Raw genomic sequence first — 21,315 nt, 5'->3', positions numbered from 1 at the left:
GCCAAGCAATTCAACAGCAACTGACCAGACTCCTGTTGATGAGCCTCTTTGTACTTGTCTAGGCTTGTCCTCAAAAAGAAAGTTCAGTTCACTTAGCAACTCAAAGATAGTCTCTTGAAAAGTTTCTCCGAAGAAAATAGAGCATCACTACATAGGAATTGCCAATGTTCCAGAAATCATGGACTTAACTCTTTAGCCCCTAAAACTCTCTTCTTGTCCTGATTAGTGGTTGCCTCAGGTAACTCCCCTACAGGCATACTTCACTTTTTTTTTTTTTTTTGTTAAGCAATCGGGGTTAAGTAACTTGCTCAAGGTTACACGGCCAGTTATTTCTGGGTGTGGTGCTGAGTGTCTGAGCCTGGGATTCGATCTCCAGGTCGTCCCAACACTGGAGCCGGTACTCTTACTCGCTGAGCCACCTGGACGCCCCTCATACTTCACTTTCAATGGCCAGAATTATACAGTCATAGATTTGGAGCTGGAAAAAAACCATAGAGGTTACCCAGTCTAACTCCACCTAATTATCCAATCTAACTCTCTTCACCTTTCTAAAAGGTGTACTCTCATTACCATCTTCCCCTAACCACTACTACCACCACTTTTCAGTTCTGGATCCATAATAAAATCAGAATATGTCATTGCTCCTGAAAAGGATATGTCAATCTACTCCCTTACAACTCCACTCATTGTCTCTGTAACTTTCCAAAATGAAATAGTCTTCCCTCACTGCCATTCCCCATTATCTGTTTTTTTTTTCCTTCAGTGGTGTGCTGAAGCCAGCTCTAACCAGCCAATTGTTAAATTTCCAGAGTTGGCATTTACACCACAGAAATTAGTAAATGCTACAAACTAGTGCTTGATTTATTGTTTGCTGATTGTCTAGACTTAAGAAAGTGATGGGGAAAATCTTGATAATCTTAATAATGCAGATAAAACTTATAAGTACAGTTTTTTTAAGCCTGTTTAACATTCACTAGCTCATCACTACCTCTTTTAGAATGCAATCTCCATGAGGGTAAGAAATTCGCCTTCTTATTTTTATTTCCATGGCTTATAAATTGCTTGGTACATAGTAAGCACTTACTAAATTTGTTTTTATTCAATCAAGCAAGTCTACTATGTTATTGGATAGTTCAGATTATTATAATGCTATTTTTTATATTGAGCTAAAATCTGATTCCCCAAGTCTGACTAATTTTATTGGCTTAATAATGTGAATGGTTGCTCCATCTCAGTGTGAATCTAGACTCAAAGACTCTGGTATTAAATTCTGACCCTTACTATTACTTACTATTTGTGCTCCTTTAAACACAGAACCTCAGATGAGGTCCTCATTCATAAGGAATCTGTTTCCTCATCATCAAATGTAAGAGTTAGACTGGATAACCTCTATGGTTCTTCCCAGCTCCAAATCTATGACTGCATAATCCTATGATACCTACCATTTTTTCTCTTCACTCTGCTCTAAGCTGTGATAAACTGAGACCCCATTCTTTTGCTTGTTCCCTATATTATTTTCAGAATGTTCATTCCATCTTCATCTTGGCCATGCTCCTTCAGTTATACTCTAGTTCATTATTCTTCTTCTTAAAATGCAATCCTCAGAATTGAGCAGACTTGCAGAAGTTCCCTGACCTCATGAGAATACAATGGAACCACTACTTCCTGTAGTCTGGCCCCTAGACTTCTATGCACTCAGCTTAAGTTTGTCTGTCTTTTTAATGTCATTATTATACTAGTGGCTTATTTTAAAGTCATAGTCAATGAAAACCCCAAGATCTTTTTCACATGAACTTCCACTAAGTTCAAATGTCTTAATTTATAGACTCTTAGTCTGTACTACATATTGCAACTGATTTTTAAAATCCATTTCAGATTTAGACCAACATTTATTTATTAAATATTCTTGACACTGCACTTAGGTACTTGAGATACAAAGAAAAAAACACAATGTTCCCTGCCTTCAAAGAGCTTAAATTCAACTGGGAGTAGGGGAAGAATAGATCAGAAAGTGTATATATACACAGATGAGTAAATATAAGGTAACTTTAGAAGAAAGGGAATATTAAGAAATGGGAGATGAAGGAAAGGCACATGGAGGAGGTAACACCAAAGCAAAGCCTTGAAAAAAGAAAAGGATTCAGAGCAGTGGAGATGAGAAATAAAGAACTTAAAATAAAATATTAATATAGAATCATAAGAAATGGTCTATACAGATACATGGAGATATGGGATGGGGTTTCAAGTTTGTGAAATGACTAGTAGTAACTGGAAGTTAGATTACATAAAGGAGAGTAATGTGAAATAAGGCTAGAAAGCCTTAAAAACCAGTCTGGGGAGCTTGTTAGTCAGTCAATAAATACTTATTAACCACTTACTATGTGCCAGTCACTGTGCAAAGCACTGAGCATACAAAAAAAAAAAAGCAACAAAATTCTCCCTGATTTTTAGGACCTCACATTTTAATGGAGGAAGCAACATGGAAATAGAGCTCTCTTTGTGTTGAGGAATCTTGACACAGTCATATAATGAAATCTAAGGCAATTGGTACCATATTCTCTTTTGACATTCTCTGCCTTGTGTGGTCCATCCCTTTATAGAAAACACTCAATAAGAATAAAACAAAAATTACCTTTTCTGGAAATGATACCTCTTATCAAATAGAAAATAAACAAGGGTTAAAAAACACCAGGACACCCCTGAGGGTCACATAGCTAATTGGCCAGGCAGTGATAAGGAAGAGGACAGAGAAGATAAGTTCACTATATCCTACAACCTGGCAAGTAGGTACAGTAAGGCAAACAGCAAATGCTATGAAAGCAGACTACTCCTTAAGTGGTCAGTTAAATAGACAAGGATACAAACACTCATGGTTATACTGAATTTGGGTAGCAGCACCCTTCATTGTTATCAATTTACTATTGGTGAACATCTGTCTCGAGCCTCACTATTTTATGAAAAAAAGTTCACTAGCTTCTGCCTCCTATTATCCTTCAAAGCAGGAAAAACTATGCTTCCCACCAACTGCCTCACTGACAAGAGGTTACATAACTTCAAGAAATGGTCTCTTATAAGATATATGCAGACTACATGGAAAGAAATTCCAGAGAGAAGGAACTGTTGAGGGTAGGAGGAGAACAAGAAAAATCTTCTATATAAGATTGAGCAAAGTCCTAAAGGAAACCAGGAAAGCTAAGAGGCAGAGGGAAAGAGGGAAATTGAGGGGTTTGGCTAGTATGCAGTGCAGTGTCATGTGTAAGAAACTACAAGTAGGTCAGAAAGGCAGGATCTAGAGTCTAAGAGGAAAAGAAAGTATAAGAATTTGGGAAAAGTGGGAAGGAGTTAAGTTATAAGGAGTTTTAAATGTCAAAAAGGAGGGGATTACTTAGTTCTGAAGTCATGCCACTGGATTATATTGAGTGGAGGTGGGGTAAAGGGGTCAGGGCAATAGATAACCAGATGTGCACTTGTATCAGCAATGCCATATTCACAATGCCTATAGAGATTACAAATATGCTGGTGTAATTATCCATCACAAAATACGTCAGGTTTGCCATATGGGGGAATAAACTAGAAAATTTATTAAGATACCAAAAGACTGAGTCCCAAAACCAGAAAGTGAAAGCCATCAGAGTAGTTATGATATTGGCACAGGTAGATAAAGTAGAAAGCACCCACATTTTCAAGCCTTTAAAACAGAACAGGCTACCTCAGGCAAAGGTCCTCCTCTCCCCACTCACAGCAACCACCCAGCGTCCTGGAAGCACACTCCCAGCAGCTCAGGCCCCTGGAAGTCCTCAGCAGGAGTCCTTAGCAGAAAATCCTTAGCAGTCCTAAACCGCAACCGCCTCCAGCCACCGCAGGACCGCTAGCTCGGCTTTCACTTTCGCTTTCCGCTTTTTCCTGCTCTGCCATGTCAGCACGTCCATGGGGCATGGAAGATCTTCAAATCCCATAACCCTTACAGCACTTAAGGAAAATCACTTTGGTAACTGAGTTCAGGATAAATTGGAGTAGGGAGAGACTTGAATCAGGCAGACCAATTAGAAGGCTGTTTCAGTAGTCCAGGTAGCAGGTGATATGGGCCAGTACTACAGTAGTGATTTAGCAGAGAATGGGATTTATAGAAGACATGTTGTGAAGGTAGAAATGACAAGATCTGACAACAGATAATATGTGCAAGTGAGAAGCTGAAGATAACACCAAGGTTGTGAGTCTGAGTCACTAGGAAGATAGTGATACCCTCAACAGTAATATAATAGTTTAGAAGAGGGGGGAGTTTGGGTGGAGTTCTGTTTTGGACATGTTGAATTTGAGACGCCTATATGACATCAAGTTGGAGATGTTCAAAAGGCAGTTGGTGATTCAGGGCTGAGCTTAGGAAAGAAAATAGGGATCAATGCATAAAAAATAATAAAGAACAACTGAAAACTGTTGAGCAGAGGAATGACATAGACCTGTGCCTTAGATCACTTTGTGAGCTAGGTGGGCACTGACATAGATGATAGGTACTTAATAAACACTTGTTAATTGATTAAAATGAATGGCAGCATGGCATCTCTGGAATCTGTCAATTCAGACATTTTACTACTAATCACAGCCACTATTCATCCTAGAGCTACCAAAAAAAAAAAAAAAACCAACAACTATCTCGACCTCTCTCCAAGGACTCATGAAGCTCAGTGTGTATGGATTCTATAATGGGATGAAAGAGATACAAGAACTGTAAGAAGTGGGATTACTGCTGAGTTGAAGCAAAATATCATAACTATAGTAAGAATCAGTCTAAAGACAATTTGATTCTAAATGAATTTAGTTAGTGCCTGCTATATATGTGTACACTGGTGATAATTTTCCATACCAAAAGCTGCTTCCACCAATGAAATCACAAATTTGCATTTTGTTCTAGACACTGAGGAAGATTCCCAGACCCTCTGGGAACTTACAATAAAAGATAAAATCTTTTCACACAAAATAATTAAATTACAACATAAGGCTGTATATGATGAAGGGACAAAGTGAGTAAATGTAATCAGTAAATATTAGAGGAATTCATAGAAACAAGAAATCAATGTGGACCTAAGGATTGGGAAAAGTCTCATAAAGATATGGTATTTGAAGTGGTCCTTGAAGGATAGACAGGTTGGGATAAATGGAAAGAGGCAAAAGTAAAGACTTGGAATTTAAAGTGAGCCTGGAAATATAATTTCAAGAAAGGATAATTGAATATGAATAAGGGTTGACAGAGTCCTACATGGTGAAAACAAAAGCTATAATTATCCTTTCCCTAATCTTAATTTTTTTCTTGGTCTGGTTCCCTCCCCATCCACACTTGTTTGGAAGAAGGATGAGCAGATTACTACATCTATTAGACCAGCTAATAGAGCAAGGGTGGGTATTTCCCCCATCCCCAGAAAATTCTTAGGATGACCAACTAAATTCTTATTTAGCACTACCTTCCAGCTCCTAGTAAATTCTCCCAGCTCAAGGCCCTTAAGCACACATATTTGGAACCCTGTATTCATCCACTGGCTGCCAAGAACCAGGATGGTGAACAAAAGAAAATTACTAATAAACTAAATCAACTTTTTAAAAACAATGCACAACTGAATTTCAGTGAAATAAAAAATCTTTGCTAAGCATTAGAATTAGGAAAAAGCAACATTTTAAAGAAGGCATGAAGAGTAACACAAAGTGAAGGAGGAGGAAGGAGATTTGGGAAAACATTCTAATGGGAGGTCATGAATGGAAGACAATAGCATTCTGAGGAATGGCAAAGAAATGGACTGGAAAGGATGAAGAAAGGAAATGTCAAGAAGAGAAACCACTCATCAAATTCATCTAAATCTTAAAAGAAGCTTCACTCTTGGAAACAGGGAGAGGTTGACTTATGGTTCTGAAAGCTGATAGTCCTGGTTCATTCCACATCAAGATTCAGAATTTCAAATTTTGCCTCCAGTTTTTTTTTCCTCCACACAATCATTATTTATGGAGTGACATAAATGCACTTGGTATTTTACTAACATAAAATTAATTAGTTAATGTTAGGAATGAACTTTGAAGATGAAAAGTTATATAAATGCTAAGCAGCAGTATTATTATCATTACCATAAAACACATAAAAAGCACAGAACCTTGCAAGCTAAATAGGACAAAGATGACAGCATGGTAAAGCATAGGAGACGATGATGGCAAAGGGACAACTTCAGCGGCAAGAGCAGCCATGGACCATTTTGCAAAACAGGTGGGTTGTATTGAGAATTGCACAAAGAGGGCTGATGGAACTGATTTACTTTGCTTTATATGAACAGTGATAGCAGAAAAGGGAAATTTATGAAAAATCATAAATATTTAATTTGAAACAACTTTAAAGTTTTTTTGCATTTTAAATTTCAATCATTTTCTCTATCATTCATGCCTGGAATGTTCTCCTTCCTCTGTTTCCACTACTGATCACTTTGGATTCCTTTAAATCCCAACTAAAATCTTACCTTCTACAGCTAGCCTTCCCTAACCCTTCTTAATTCCAGTGCCTTCCTTCCTTTTGTTAAATATTTCTTATTTATCCATATGTATATATGTGTTTGTGTATGTACATACATACATATACACACATGCATATATATATATATACATTTATCTTGCTTTGTGTATATTTACTTATTGTCTCCCCCATTAGACTGTGAGCTCCTTGAGGGTGAGAATTATCTTTGCCTTTTTTTGTATCTCTAGTACTTAGCATATACTAGGTATTTAATGGACAAAATGTTTCTACCACTTTAACATGATGGTTGAAACAGAAATCTGCATATGCATTTAGATTAAACATTGTTTCATAAGAATACTAAAGATTTTGTTATGGAAGAGTAGTATGTAAGTAGATATCCAGGCAGAGAGATAAACAGATTTCTGGATCCCATATGTGCTTTACTTAACTTAAAAGAAAAAAAGACCAGAGATTGGTCCATTTATATACATATATATATATATATATATGGATATATGGAATTGAAGACAAAAAATATTCTTCCTCCCTACTGGAGTGCTATATTGCTGAAATAGTATTTTTGTTTTGTTTTGTTTTGTTTTCTTTCCCGTGGTTCATTCCATTCATTGTCATTCTTCATTATAACTTGACTATTGTAAAAATATGTTTAGTATGAAGGTATATGTAGAACCTATATTGGATTGCATGCTGTCTTGGCAGGGGAGGGGGGAGGAGAGGGATGGGGAGAAAATTTGGAACTCAAAAACTTGTGGAATTGAATGTTTTAAATTAAAAATAAATAAATTTAAAAGGAAAAAAATTGTATTTTTGTTTGAGAATCAAGGTGATATAATAAGAGTTTCTATGGAAACACAGATAGATAAGATTATGGCTTCTAAGCTAGTCAATTTTGCTCTTAGAAAAGTGGAGAGTAAGAACATTTTACATAACAAAGGACAGTGGCTTGCCCAAAGAAAAAACTCAGAAACTCTTTTTTTTTTCCCCCTAGAAAACAAGTAGTTTAAGTTACTGTTTTGTTTTTTTTTTCTGGTTTGGTATCTTGTTTTAAAGAAGGTGGACAGTATGAGGTTAAAAAGAGAGCATCTTTTGAAGGGTGCCTTTGGTTATCTTCCAGGATCTTCTCAGGAGTTAAATAAGTTGGCCGAGTCCTTGCAGACATATCAGGTTACTAGAACCACTTTTTAATTTAATAATTGCAGCTTTGGTTAGAGTGTATTTTAAAGAGAAACAGCTTTATAAACTGTAAAATTATATATAAATTTAAGCTATTCTTTTAGCCACCTCTTCATACTCTAAAAAGGTCATCAGAAAATAGGCATAAGTCAACACAGACTTCACTTTATAAAACTAATTTGGCTTTTAAATACAAGTCAGTATTGACACTTTTTTTCTGACCAATATGAAAATAATTCTCTAGTGTTATATTATTATAACCTGCAAACAGCATCAATAGTAAATGATAAAATAAATCAGGAAACAAAAATCAAATCCCATCATGACACCTCCCATTCCTAGATCTAAAGGTGGAAATAACCCCAGAAACCATCTAGTCCAAACCTCTCATTTTACAGATGAGAAAACTAAAGTCCCAGGAGAGAAAATGACTTGCTCAAGGCCATCCAGATAGTAATCCAGGTGACATATGAATGCAGGATTCCAGAATTAATGTTCTTTTTCTATTAAACTACACTGCAAAATTAAAAGTTTGAAACAGGTCATTTTGCTGTTCATTTAAAATTCTCCTAGACTAGTGTTTTAGATGTCATGGAATAACCCCTCCTGCCATTATACTTTCTTATACTCCAGAAATGCCAGACAAGTTATCAACTAGTTAAAGGATTCTTTATTTGTTTCATTTTTCCTTCTGGTTTTTAACAAGCTGACTTTTTTATTTGGAGCTAAGTAGTAAATGTTTGTTTTCACTTTTAATAACTCTCCTTCCCACTTTCAATGAATGGATCTTTCTCAAATAGAAAAAGCAATTATGTCATTGGATACATTCCTGTACTGTGCTAAGCATGAAAGGGATGACTTCATCTCTTCCAATATTATTAAGTGCCTACCATTTGCAAGGTGACTTTCTATGTATTCTAATACAAAGATTTTAAAAGACAGTAGTTTTTTCTTGTTATTACAGATGACTGGGGGGAGGGGAAATAAAGAGGAAATGTAGGTAATATAAAAATTAAATCAATAAACTCTATCTCAGAAAAAAATATATACTTCATGCCCTAAAGAACTTCTAGTATAATGGAAGGGTTGGGATTCTGGGGACATGTCATGCATGTAAAGGAACAAATATTATACAAGGAGGATATAAGGAGGCACAAGAGATATACAAACAAAGTGATATAGGAAATTGGAAGAAATTGGAAGAAAAAAAAGAACGTTCATGGAAGGCCTTAATCTTCAAGAGTCTAAAGGATCATTCTAGTCTCAAGGTTATTATTCACCATTTGTAAATAAAGTCCTTTAGAAGAGGCATTGTTTTGGTTTGTTCTTACATCCCTAGCACCTAACATTATATCTAGTAAGTGCTTAAATGTTTGTGGAATTGAATTGATCATCACAATGTGATAATGCCAATGAGAGAGTACTTAACTATAATACTCTTTTTTTATATCTTTCTTATCAATGTTAACAGATTTCCTTGAAATTTTTGATTCAATAATGAATAATAATAACAAATTTCTAAAACTATAAGCCTCCCATTAATACAGAAATCCTAATTTCTGGAGGTGGAGCAAAGATGGCAGAGTAGAGAAAGCACTCACCTGAGTTCTCCCAACATTCCTCTCCAAACAACCTTAAAATAATGCCTCAAATAAAATTCTGGAATGGCAAAGCCAACAAAAGGTCAGAGTGAGAAAGTCTTCCAGCCCAAGACAACTTAGGAAATCAGAAAGAAAGATCTGTGACATGGAGTTGTAGGTTGCTCCTGAACCCATGTGAGTAAAAAATCAGTGGTGGGGCTAGGTGATGGAGACAGAAGCAGCAGCAGCTTTGGGAGCACTCAAGTCAGAAATGGTAAGGGGACCTGGAAATTGTGCTAGCACTAGATGCAGAATCAGACATTGTTTGGAAAATCCATTGCCTAAATTCACTTCTGGGGAACAGTTCAAGGGCAGACAGGAGCACTTTCAGTCAAGAGGGAAAGGGAGCCCTGAGTAGCAGTATAACTCAAGGGCACAAGAGATCAGGGACCCTGAGGAACAGTATTACTTCTGGTCCTAAAAGACTGGGAGCCCTTCATGGGTAAGAACTGGAGTGTGGACCAGGAGAGTAGTGACCAAATATCATTCAGATCACACCACTTTGGAAGCACCAAAAATTTCCAAACCCCCAAATCTAGTTCTGAACACAGCAGTGCAAAAAACCTTGAAATCTGAGACATCCATCCCCACTCACCTGCTCTGGAAACAGAACCCAACATTAGCATAAAGTTCAAAATCAAGAAACAGGATGGAAAGATGAGTAAACAACAACGACAAAAAAAGAACCTGACCACATAAAGGTACTATGGTGACAGAGAAGACACGAACTCAGAAGAAGATAATGAAGTCAAAACAGCTAAAAGCAAACCTCAAAGGAAAAATAAATATGAACTAGACAGAAGCCCAACGAAAATTCATGGAAGAGCTAAAAAATGATTTTCAAAATAAAATAAAAGTGGTATAGAAAAAATGGGTAAAAAATGAAATGAAGGAAGAAAATTATGAAAAAGCAATTCACAGTTTGGTTAAAAGAGGCACAAAAAGTACTGAAGAAAATAACACCTTAAAAAACAGAACTGGCAAAATGGAAGAAGGTACAAAAATTGACTGCAAAAATAACTTCTTAAAAAGCATAATTGTTGAAATGGTAAAGAAGTGCAAAAACTCATTGAAGAAAAGAATTCCTTAAAAATTAGAATTGGGCAAGTGGAAGCTAATGACTCCATAAAACATTAAGAAAAGTCAAAAGAATGAAGAAATAGAAGGAAATGTGAAATATCTCATTGAAGAAAGAAAAACAAACCGATCTGAACAAAGCTTTTGATGAAATAAAACATCCATTCCTGCTAAAAACAATAGAAAGCATGGGAATAAATGGAACTTTCATTACAATGTTAAGTTGATGTTTTCTTGATTGGTTGTTGTTGACTCTCCATGATCCAGTTTTAGATTTTCTTGGTAAAGATACTGGAGGGAGTAGTTTGACATTTCCTTCTCCTGTTTGTTTTGCAGGTGAAGAAACTGAGGTAAATAGGGTTAACTGACTTGCCCAGGATCACACAGCTAGTAAATGTCTGAAGCAAGATTTAAATTCAGGTCCTCTTCACTCCAGGGATGGCATTTTATCCACCGTAACACCTACTTGCCCCCATAAAATGATAAGTAGTATCGATCTAAAACCATCAACAAGCATTATCTATAACAGGGATAACCTAGAAGTCTTTCTAATAAGATTAGGAGTGAAGCAAAGATGTTCATTATTACCACTATTATATAATATTGTATTAGAAATGCTAGTTATAGCAGTAAGACAAAAAAATAAATTGAAGGAATCAAAATAATCAATGAAGAAACAAAACTATTCCTCTTTGCAGACGATATGATGGTACACTTAGAGAATTCTAGACAATCAACTAAAAAAATACTAGATGAAACAATTAACTTTAGCAAAGTTGCAGGATATCAAATAAACCCACATAAATCATAAGCATTTCAATAATACTACCAACAAAACCAAGCAGGAAGAGACATTCCATTTAAAATAATTGTAGACAATATAAAATACTTGGTAGTCTATCTGCCAAGACAAACCCAGGAGCAATTACAAAACACTTTTCACACAAATAAAGACAGATCTAAACAATTGGAAAAATATCCATTGCTCATACGTAGGCTGAGCCAATCTAATAAAAATAATTATTCTGCCTAAGGTAATTTACTTAAGCAGTGCCATAATAATCAAACCTTCAGTTCAGTCATTTTTTCAGTCATATCCAACTCTTTGTGATCTCTGTTAGGGTTTTCTTGGCAAAGTTACTGGAGCGGTTTGTAATTTCCTTCTCCAGTTTGTTTTACACATAAGGAAACTGAGGCAAACAGGGTTAAGTGACTTGCCCAGGGTTACACAGTTAGTAAGTATCCAGAGCCAAATTTGAACTCGGGAAGATTACTCTTCCTGTCTCCAAGCCCAGTACTCTATCCACTGTGCCATCTAGTTGCTCTATCAATCACACTACCATAAAACTGTTTTATAGGGGCAGAAAAAAAAATGACAACTCATCTTGAAGAACAAAAGGTCAAGAACATCAAGGAAATCAATGAAAAAAGAATGTGAAGGAAGGCAGACTCTCAGTTCCAGATTTCAAACTATCTTACAAAGTGGTAATCATCAAAATAACCTAGTATTGGCTAATATATAGAGTGGTAGATCAGCAGAATACATTAGGTACACAATTGACGGCAGTAAATGACCTTAGTAATCTAATGTGTGATAAACCCAAATACCCAAGCTTTTGAAGTAAAAAATTATCATCTGACAAAAACTGCTTGGAAAACTGGAAAGGGGTTTGGCAGAAACTAGGTACAAACCAACCTCTCATACCATATACCAAGATAAGGTCAAAATGGGTACAAGATTTAGACATAAAAGGTGATATCATGAGTAAATTAGGGAAGCATGGGAAAATGTACCAGTCATGTCTATGGATAAGGGAAAAATTTATGACCAAACAAGAAATAGATAGTATCATGGGAAGTAAAATGTATAATTTTGATCATGTGAAATTAAAATTTTTTTTTGCACAATCAAAACTAATGCAGCCAGAACTAGAAGTAAAATAGGTAATTGGGAGGAAATTTTACATCATTTTTCTAATAAAGGTCTCATTTCTCAAATATATAAGAAACTGAATGAAATTAATAAAATAAGAGCCATTCTCCAGTTAATAAGTGGTCAAAAGAAATGAACAGGCAGTTTACAGAAGAACTTAAAGCTATCAATAATCACATAAAAATATTCTAAATCACCACTGATTAGAAAAATTGCAATTAAAAAAACTCTACAGTAACATCTCATAACTATCAGATTGACTAACATGTCAGAAAAGGAAAATGAGAGATGTTTGAGGGTATGTGGAAAAATAGGTGCATTAATTCACTGTTGCTGGAGTTGTCAATTAGTCAAACCATTCTGGCAAACAATTTGGAACTACACTCAAAGAACTATAAAACTGCCTACCTTTCAACCCAGCAACATTATTACTAGGTCTGTATCCCAAAGAGATCAAAGAAAAAGGGAAAGGACTTATTTGTAGAAAAATATTTATAGTAGCTCTTTTTGTGGCGGAAAAGAATTGGAAATTGAGGTTATGCCCATTAATTGTGAAATGGCTGAACAAATATATGATTGTGATAGAATGCTATTGTGCTGTAGGAAATGGTGAATTCTTAGAAGGGAATATATGTCAAGGGTGTGGAAAAAGAATTCGATTGGATTGAATTAGAACAAGGTGTCAGTGAATTATATTTAATATCACAGTGGATCTGTCGTTTCATCAATGTGGATACTCCCTCTGTCAGTACATACCACAACCCATCTATGATATTCATATTGTGTAGTTCTTGTCAAGGCCAAAACAAAAATAAAAACAACCAGAATAGCAACAAACCCTGCTTGCTAGAGGCCTTCCTTTGCATCTTTTAACATCATGAGTACCAGGGGCAGCTAGTTGGCACAGTAAATAGAACACTAGCCCTGGAATCAGGAAGACCTGAGTTCAAATGCGGCCTCATCTCAGACACTTAACACTTACTAACCGTGTGACCTTGGGCAAGTCACTTAACCCCAATTGCCCTGGCTTCCCCCATCCAAAAAAAAAAACACATTATGGGTACCTGTGTAATACTCATTATCCTAACTCTTGGATATATGTCCTCTGGTCTTCAAGTATACTTATCCACCGACTGTACAGTTAAAATTATATGTGAAAAGGAATAAGCCTTTATTCTAAATGCCAAAGTCAATATTTATCCATCAAAGATCCTTTGCTTACACTTGTATATGTATTTTTATCCCTTTTCCACAGGACAGAGTTGGACAGAAACATGAAACTCACAAGATCTGGGAAAATTGCCCTGATTATCTTGGTGGTTATAATCGTGGCAGCAGTCATTGGAGTCATCGTTTACTTCGTGGTCTATGGTGAGTGTCCATTGTATCTGGCCTCCTACTCTCATGGGTTTACTTTGATTCTCAGATTTGGAGGGATATTAGGTTGAAGATATTTCATGGACATTTCTCTTTCTATCTTTGACATTTTTAAGCTCTTATCACAGGCTCTTGAAGGATCTAGGAACTTTGGAAAATGTGGGAGAGAAAGGTAGTTGACAAGAACAATTTGAGCAGAGCTTAGTCTATCAGTTTTCTCCTGCAGAAGTCTTCTGTTAATTTAACCCATTCAAGACTCTGTGCTAGGCCCAGGGGAGATAAAAAAAATAAATTATCACCTACAGTTATGGAATTTATCTTTTTAATTGGAAGATAACAGATATACAAAAATAACTATAATGAGAGGAAGAATGTGAAAAAACAAATAAGAGGTATATAAAATTCAGTAGGGACTCAGAGGTGAACAAGATGACTTCTAGCTGGAAATATTAGGGAAGGCTTCCTTGAGAATCAAAAAAATCACAGAATTTGAGTTAGAACAATCCTCAGTGGCTATTAGTCCAAGAGATTAAATCATTCCTGAATGAATCCAACTTAAAGTAAATACACTAGTTTAATCAATAAGCATTTATTAAGAACATTTTTTAAAATTTTTTGGTCTTTATTAATTTGTTTACTTTTAGTTTACAAGATTCATTTCCATAATACCTTGAGTTTCAAATTTTTTTCTCCCTCCTTCCTTCCCCCCCCCATGGCAGTACACAATCTAGTATCTGCAAATACTTTCACATTAGACATTATATTTATTAAGAACTTACCATTATACCACACTCCCTCTCATCTTTAAAAAAAATGTACAGATTTTAGTGTAGTATAAAGTATACTGGATTGGAATCAGAAGAGATATATGAGACCCAGATTTTCTGCCTAGCCATATGATAAGGAGCCAATTATTTAACTTCCTTGACCCTGACTTTTCTCATCCAGACAACAGAAATAATAACAGCCATCTCACAGGGTTGTTGTTGTAAGGATAAAATGAGATATAATATGTAAACTGTTTTATAAAACCTCTTATTATTAGTTTTCCTTCAACCTTCCCTAACTAGCTTGCTTTTAGCATGCTTGCTTTTATATTGTATTCAGTATATATGGGGAGGTTAGGTTGCAAAACAGATAAAGTTCAAATCTGGCCTCAGACTTACTAGCTGTGTGACCCTGGGCAAGTCACTTGATCCTGTTTACTTCAATTTTCTCATCTGTAAAATGAACTAGAGGGAAAAAAATGGTGAACCACTCCATTATCTTTGCCATGAAAACCCCAAATAGGATCACAGAGATGATGTCTCATATGAGACACAATTGAACATATTTACTATTATATCCCAAAGAAAGGAAGGGAATATGCCTTTATATAACAGCTACAATGTTCCAGGCACTATGCTAAGTGCTTTTTTACTATCTCATTTGATCCTTTTAACAACCCTGTGAGACAGGTCCTGTTATTATCCCCATTTTACAGATAAGAAAACTGAGGCAAATAGAGACTATTGCTTAAGGTCACACAGCTAGTAAGGGTCTAAGAACAGATTTGAACTCAGTTCTCCTGACTCCAGGTCCAGTGTTCTACCCACTATGACACCAGCTACCATAAAATTTAAACTCCTTAATATAGGGATTGTTTCCATTTTTTGACTTTGTATCTCCAAGTGGTAAGCATAGTACCTGTCACCAGAATACTATTTTTAACAAAATTGAGTAATGAACCAATGTTGCTAAAAATTTTCCTTTAAAAATGAAATTCATATATTTCAAAGTGTCATCACCATTCAATTATTAAATGGTCAATAGACCAAACCCCTCTTACACACACACACACACACACACACACACACACACACACACACACACTTTATAGGCTAGCTATCAGTAAAATAAAACTTTCCACACATATATGACTTTCCTTCTACCAGAGTTCATTTCAGTCAAATAGGCAACAACATTTGTTGAACACCAACCCTGTGCACAACAAGGAATATTTGGGTTTTGGAGGGGGCACATGGAGGTGGACAGGGCAAATCACACCATGTATTTGCTCTCCACCTCCACATTTTATACAAGTGAAATCAAGTTACAGTGAACATCAAAGTTATTTTTTGAGGGAGAAAATAAGTGGAAATAGGCAAGGACAGTTCCACCCACTTTGTCTTGGATAAGAGTGGAGGAAATTAATGAATGTATATGTGTATGTATTATGCATGTGTGTATACATACATGCATTATAAAGTATGTCTTAGCTACTTTTTTATATCAACTAGGCAAGGTCACTGCCTTCTCCATGCTTCCACAAGCTGCTAAAACAGCATAATCCCTCAAAGCACTGATTAAGGACAATCATTCTGATTTGTTGTACAAAAAGAAACAGAAGAAATAATAAAGGAGATTGGAGTGGGGCAGGGATAGTGAAAAGAATACTTATCTAGGAAAGAGGAGACCTATATTTTATTCCTATACCTTCCACTAACTCCATGACCTTGTTTGAAATATTTAACCTCTCTGTGATGTTTCCTCATTTATAAAATGGAAAAATCAGGCTAGAAGATTTCTGGTATTATCTCTTCCAGTTTTGTCTTTCTGGGATTCCATAACAAGATAAAGAATATGACTCCAAGCATCTTATAGTCTAAAGTAGTAGAAAGAATAAAGATTCATTAAAAACATATAGATACTATATTTAGTTTATTCTACAGCAATGTTTTATGTGCACATTTATTGTAAAGATCACAATAGAAATTTCTTTGGTGAAACTATTTTTTTTAACAAAATTCAACCTGTGGATTAGCTAATTTATGGGCACAGTAATACCTTATTAGAGAAAATTGTTAACTTTAGAGATTAAGCTACTTGCAAATCTTTATCTTAAAAAAAACACTTGATTTTAACTTCACCATTAGGACATCTGTTTAATTCCTTAAATTAAATTAAATTAATATTTTCTTAAATCAACACAGGCTTGTTGATTTAAGGAACAAAGTATAGTGACTCCTAAAACTATTTAGAATAACTGAGGAGTTGCTTCCTAATTCCCAGCTTCCTAACAAATCTTTTACTACTGGATTGAAAAAAAAAATAAGTGGCTGGAGTCTCCTAATAGGAGGTTGCCTGTGCAAAGCCAAAACATCTAGACAAACAGTGGAAAAAGTCTAAGGAATCATCTAAAATCTTCACATGTTTTAATATTTGACATTGGGTAGACAAAATGCCTATATGATTAACTGAATTTTATACTTTCCATCAAGATGTTTGGATATCATAGGAAGGCATTGTTAAGTGGACACACCTCTTTTGGATGACACAAGTAGCACCATTATTTGGGGTTTTATGGCCTTTAAAAAAACCTGGATTTTCTGGTTTTCCATTTCCAACTATAACCTTAGAATTAGAATTCTGTATTATATTTATATAGGTGTCTGTTGTTACCCATGACAGAATGCAAATTTTGCAAAAGCAGACATTATTCCTTTTTAAATACAATCTGGCTCTTGACTTCATCATTAACTGAAATTTCTCTCTCTAAGATTACCAATGATCGCTCTTTTTTTGTTGTTGTTACTTTTGGATGGGGGAAGGCAGGGCAATTGGGGTTAAGTGACTTGCCCAAGGTCACTGCAGCTAGTAAGTGTTAAGTGTCTGAGATTAAATTTGAACTCAGGCCCTCCTGACTCCAGGGCCTGTGCTCTATTCACTGTGCCACCTAGCCGCCCCACCAATGATCTCTTAATCAATAAATCTAATGATCTTTTGTCAGTCCTCATCTTTCTTGACCTAGCTGCTGCATTTGTTGCTGTCAACCACTTTGTCTCTGTATATACTGTCTCCTCTCTGGTTATTCATGTCACTATGGTCTCCATGTTCTTTTCTACCTAATAGCTCCTTCCCAGTGTTCTTTGCTAGTTCATCATCCAGTTCGTCCTTCTCCCAATTGTGAATGTTCTCAAAGTTCGGTCCTAGGTCCTTGTATTCTCTCTGCTGTGATGGGTGGCTGAGCCCTTTTCAGGGCTGCTCCTCTACCTTTGGTATTCACCTGATTCACTCAACTCTCTCACTGGTGGCTCAAGTAGTATGTGCAGCAGCCACACCCTGGTAAACCATCTGGGCAGATTCATGTGGCTGAGGGTAACTGACAGGTCTCCAACCTACTGGGGAGTTGGGATATTTACCCCAAGCATGTGAAGACTTTTCTGGGTGGAATGGGTAGGTGAGAATAATTTGTTCCAATGGCCATAAAGGCAGCTAATGTAGGCACTGTGATGTGCTTAGACCTTGGTCAGACATCAAAGATGCCAATGTCACCCACTGCATTCTAGGCCATTGCCAGTCATCTTGACTTTTGTCCTGTCACTGGACTTCAATGACTCAGGAAGAGATTGAGACTGATGATTTTGTACAACTCTGACTCATTTAAATCCAATTCATGTGCAAGTCAAGATAATACCCAAGATGTCATTGGTCCTCTTTGAAAACTAAGAACAGCACTGTCTCTCCTGGTGACTACATAAGCTACCATGGAATGAATCAACATCTCTATATAAATTATTTCCAAATCCCTATATCTTGCCCCAGTCTCTCCCTTGAGCTTCAGTCTTCCCATCACCAAGTGCCTATTAGACATTTCAATCTGGGTGTCCAGAAATATCTAAAATAGAAATGATTATATTTCCACCCAATTCCAACCATCTTCTAAACTTTCTTATTTTTACCTAAGGAACTCTTCCAGTCTCCCAGATTTGCAACACTGGTGTTATCTCCAACCCCTCCTCATGCCATATATCTAATTAATTGCCAAAACTTGCCATTCCTACCTCCAAAATGATAACAATCATTAATAATAATAACAATACTTAACATTTATGTAGTTTTTTAAAGTTTGCAACGTGCCTTACAAATATTATCTCATTTTATCCTCAATAATCCTGGGAGGTGAATTATCATCCCATTTTTACAAATGAGGAAACTGAGGCAGACAGAATTTGAATGACTTGCCCAGAATCACACAGCTAGTAAATACTTCACAATATCTTCCATAGCCTACCTGTTATCTCTATTCACAGTTACCACCTTAGTTCAAGCTCTCATCACCTCTGACAGATTATTGTGATGGCTTCCTGATGGGTCTCCTTACACCTAGTCTATCCTCACTGCCAAAATGATTTTCCCTAAACAAAGATGTGACTATTTCACTCACCCACTCAATCAACTCCAATAGTCAGTCAGTAAGTCAATAAGCATTTAAGTGCTTACTGTGTGTCACACACTATGCTAAGCACTGAAAATATAAAGAAATATAAAAGTTAGTCTAAGTTCTCAAGGAGCCTACAGTCTAATGGGATCTCTAGTGACCCTAGGATCAGATATAAATCGTCTGTTGAGCTTTTAAAGCCCTTCCCAAGCTTGCCCCAATTCTATCTTCCATCACCCATTGCATATTACTTTCTCCCATACTCTGCATATTACTGTTGTGCCTTTTTTACGTGTATTTCTTTATATACCTTATTTGTATATAGTTGTTTGCATATTGTTCCCCCCCCCCCTTAGACAAAAGAATTTTGCCTTTCTAAGCATTTGATAAATGATTGTTGACTGACTGTTCCTCCTACGCAATACTACATTTTCTGTTTCTGGGCCTTTACACCGGCTGTCATCCAAGCCTAGAGTGTATTCCCTACTTATTTATGCCTCCCAGAATCTCTCCCTTCCTCGAAGACACAACTCAAGTTTTTCTACCTAGAGCATTACCTGATCTTAACTACTAGAGGCCTCCCTTTCAAGCTAACTTGTATATAGCAACTTTCTATTTATTTGTATTTGTTCTCTTTCTATTTGTTCTATGCGCACATATTTGTGTCTTTGTTGTTTCCTTTGTTATAATATAAACTCTTTGCAAATAAGGATTCTTTCATTCTTTTTCTTTGCATCCCAGACACCTAGTAGAGTGCCTGTCATAGAAAAGATGATTAATAAATGCTTGTTTGATTATTATAGAAATATAGTGATGTGGCATAGCATTCTAATGTAGCAAACTTGAATCCTGGTTTATTGAATTTTTAAAATTTTTCATTTTTAAAATTAGGTACATCACAATTTTTTTTGAGAGAAATCACTTTTCTGTCAAAGCAATATCAATATTTTCTGGGCACTCAACTTCTATTTCACATGCTGTTTCTTCCATGGGAATAGTAGCTAGATACAAAAAAAGCAATATAAATACTAATATTTCTCTCTCTACTTCACAGGTAAAACACCTTTCTATTACCACATCAGCTTTAAACTTACTAATGTTGAATATGACAACAAGTTTGGCAAGCCATATTCTCAAGAATACATAGATCTAAATGAAAGGATAGTGTCTTTGGTAAGTTTGGGTTTCTTTTGCCTTTTTTCCTCTTCCATACAATATTTTTGAAAGTGGTAGAAGTTAATTCTACAAATAATAACAACATATTAATATAGCACTTTTAGTTTTACAAAGTGCTTTCCTTATGACCATGTTGTAAAGTGGATAATACAAGTATCTCCATTTCCCAGATGATTAAACTAAAGATCAAGAAAGTTAACTGATGTGTCCATGATAACATAGCTAGTAATTGTTGATACCAGGATTTGAGCCACATCTTCCAATCTTTCCATTATACCATGTTGCTTCTCTATGTAAAATATTCAATTTAGTATCCTCATTCTCTTTTTATACTTTCAGTTGAATTCAAGGTGGGAGAAATTTGTAATTCTAAATCACTGAGACATTTAAAAAATTACTATCTTAAATATAATGCCTTGGAAATTTTATATATACTGGCAATGGCCTAGAATATAAATCTTGAACACATTGAAGGATGTTTGATCTCAGAAATGTGTGCTCTTTCCAACAATATAACTCATGACCTTTCTATTCCTTCTTCTCTTATGTTACTTCTGCTTGTATCTTCCCATATATCCTCCACAGAGAGTCTACTCCAAGTGTTAGGCCTCTTCCTCCAGATGGCACCACACTGTCCATTGGTTATTCTTCTCTCTTCTTTTCCAGTCATTCTTTAATGTTACTCATCTTTCCTGTGTAATTCTTTTTTTTTTATTTTTGGAGGGGGGAAGGCAGGGCAATTGGGGTTAAGTGACTTGCCCAAGGTCACTTGGCTAGTAAGTGTTAAGTGTATGAGGTTGAATTTGAACTCAGGTCCTCCTGACTCCAGGGCTAGTACTCTATTCACTGTGCCACCTACCCGCCCCTTTCCTGTGTAATTCTTCACTGATAAGATGATGCAGCTTCCTTGTACTCATTCTGTACCTCTTCGTTGCCCATTGGGTGCCATAGAATTTTAATTATTTGGAGATTTTAGTATTCCTTGACTCATAGCCTTATCACATCACTGGAAGATTACTCATGTTAATAAAAAATTAGGGGCAAGTCACTTAACCCCAATTGCCCTTCCTTCCCCACTCCCAAAAGAAAAAAAATTAATCTTTTTTATTGAGAAAAGAAAGTTTGGGGTCATTAAAAGCATTGTGCAACATCCCCAAAACAATCTAGCCTAACTTCTTCCTCCTATTCAATGGACCTGGTTCAATGTCTACAATGTCTGACCAAGACATTT

The 21,315-nt window shown here is 35.9% G+C and overlaps 1 protein-coding gene across 1 annotated transcript in view; it reads left to right on the top strand.

Annotated features, from left to right (window-relative positions):
* The first annotated feature begins 6,188 nt into the window (after positions 1-6,188).
* The window catches only part of LOC138174764 (transmembrane protease serine 11C-like), a 130,333-nt gene continuing 115,206 nt past the window's right edge, over positions 6,189-21,315 (top strand). Inside the window, exons 1-3 of the mRNA XM_069105048.1 lie at positions 6,189-6,244; positions 13,587-13,702; positions 19,963-20,081. Coding sequence (XP_068961149.1) covers positions 6,189-6,244; positions 13,587-13,702; positions 19,963-20,081 — 291 coding nt within the window. The remainder of the gene's footprint in view (positions 6,245-13,586; positions 13,703-19,962; positions 20,082-21,315) is intronic.

Source organism: Petaurus breviceps, unplaced genomic scaffold, assembly GCF_028583685.1.
Source record: "Petaurus breviceps papuanus isolate PSGF00001 unplaced genomic scaffold, PetGlider_PUasm1.0 76, whole genome shotgun sequence".
NCBI classification, from domain to species: Eukaryota; Metazoa; Chordata; class Mammalia; order Diprotodontia; family Petauridae; genus Petaurus; species Petaurus breviceps.
Note: the sequence above shows the minus strand (reverse complement) of the source record. Positions and strands in the feature narration are given on the sequence as shown.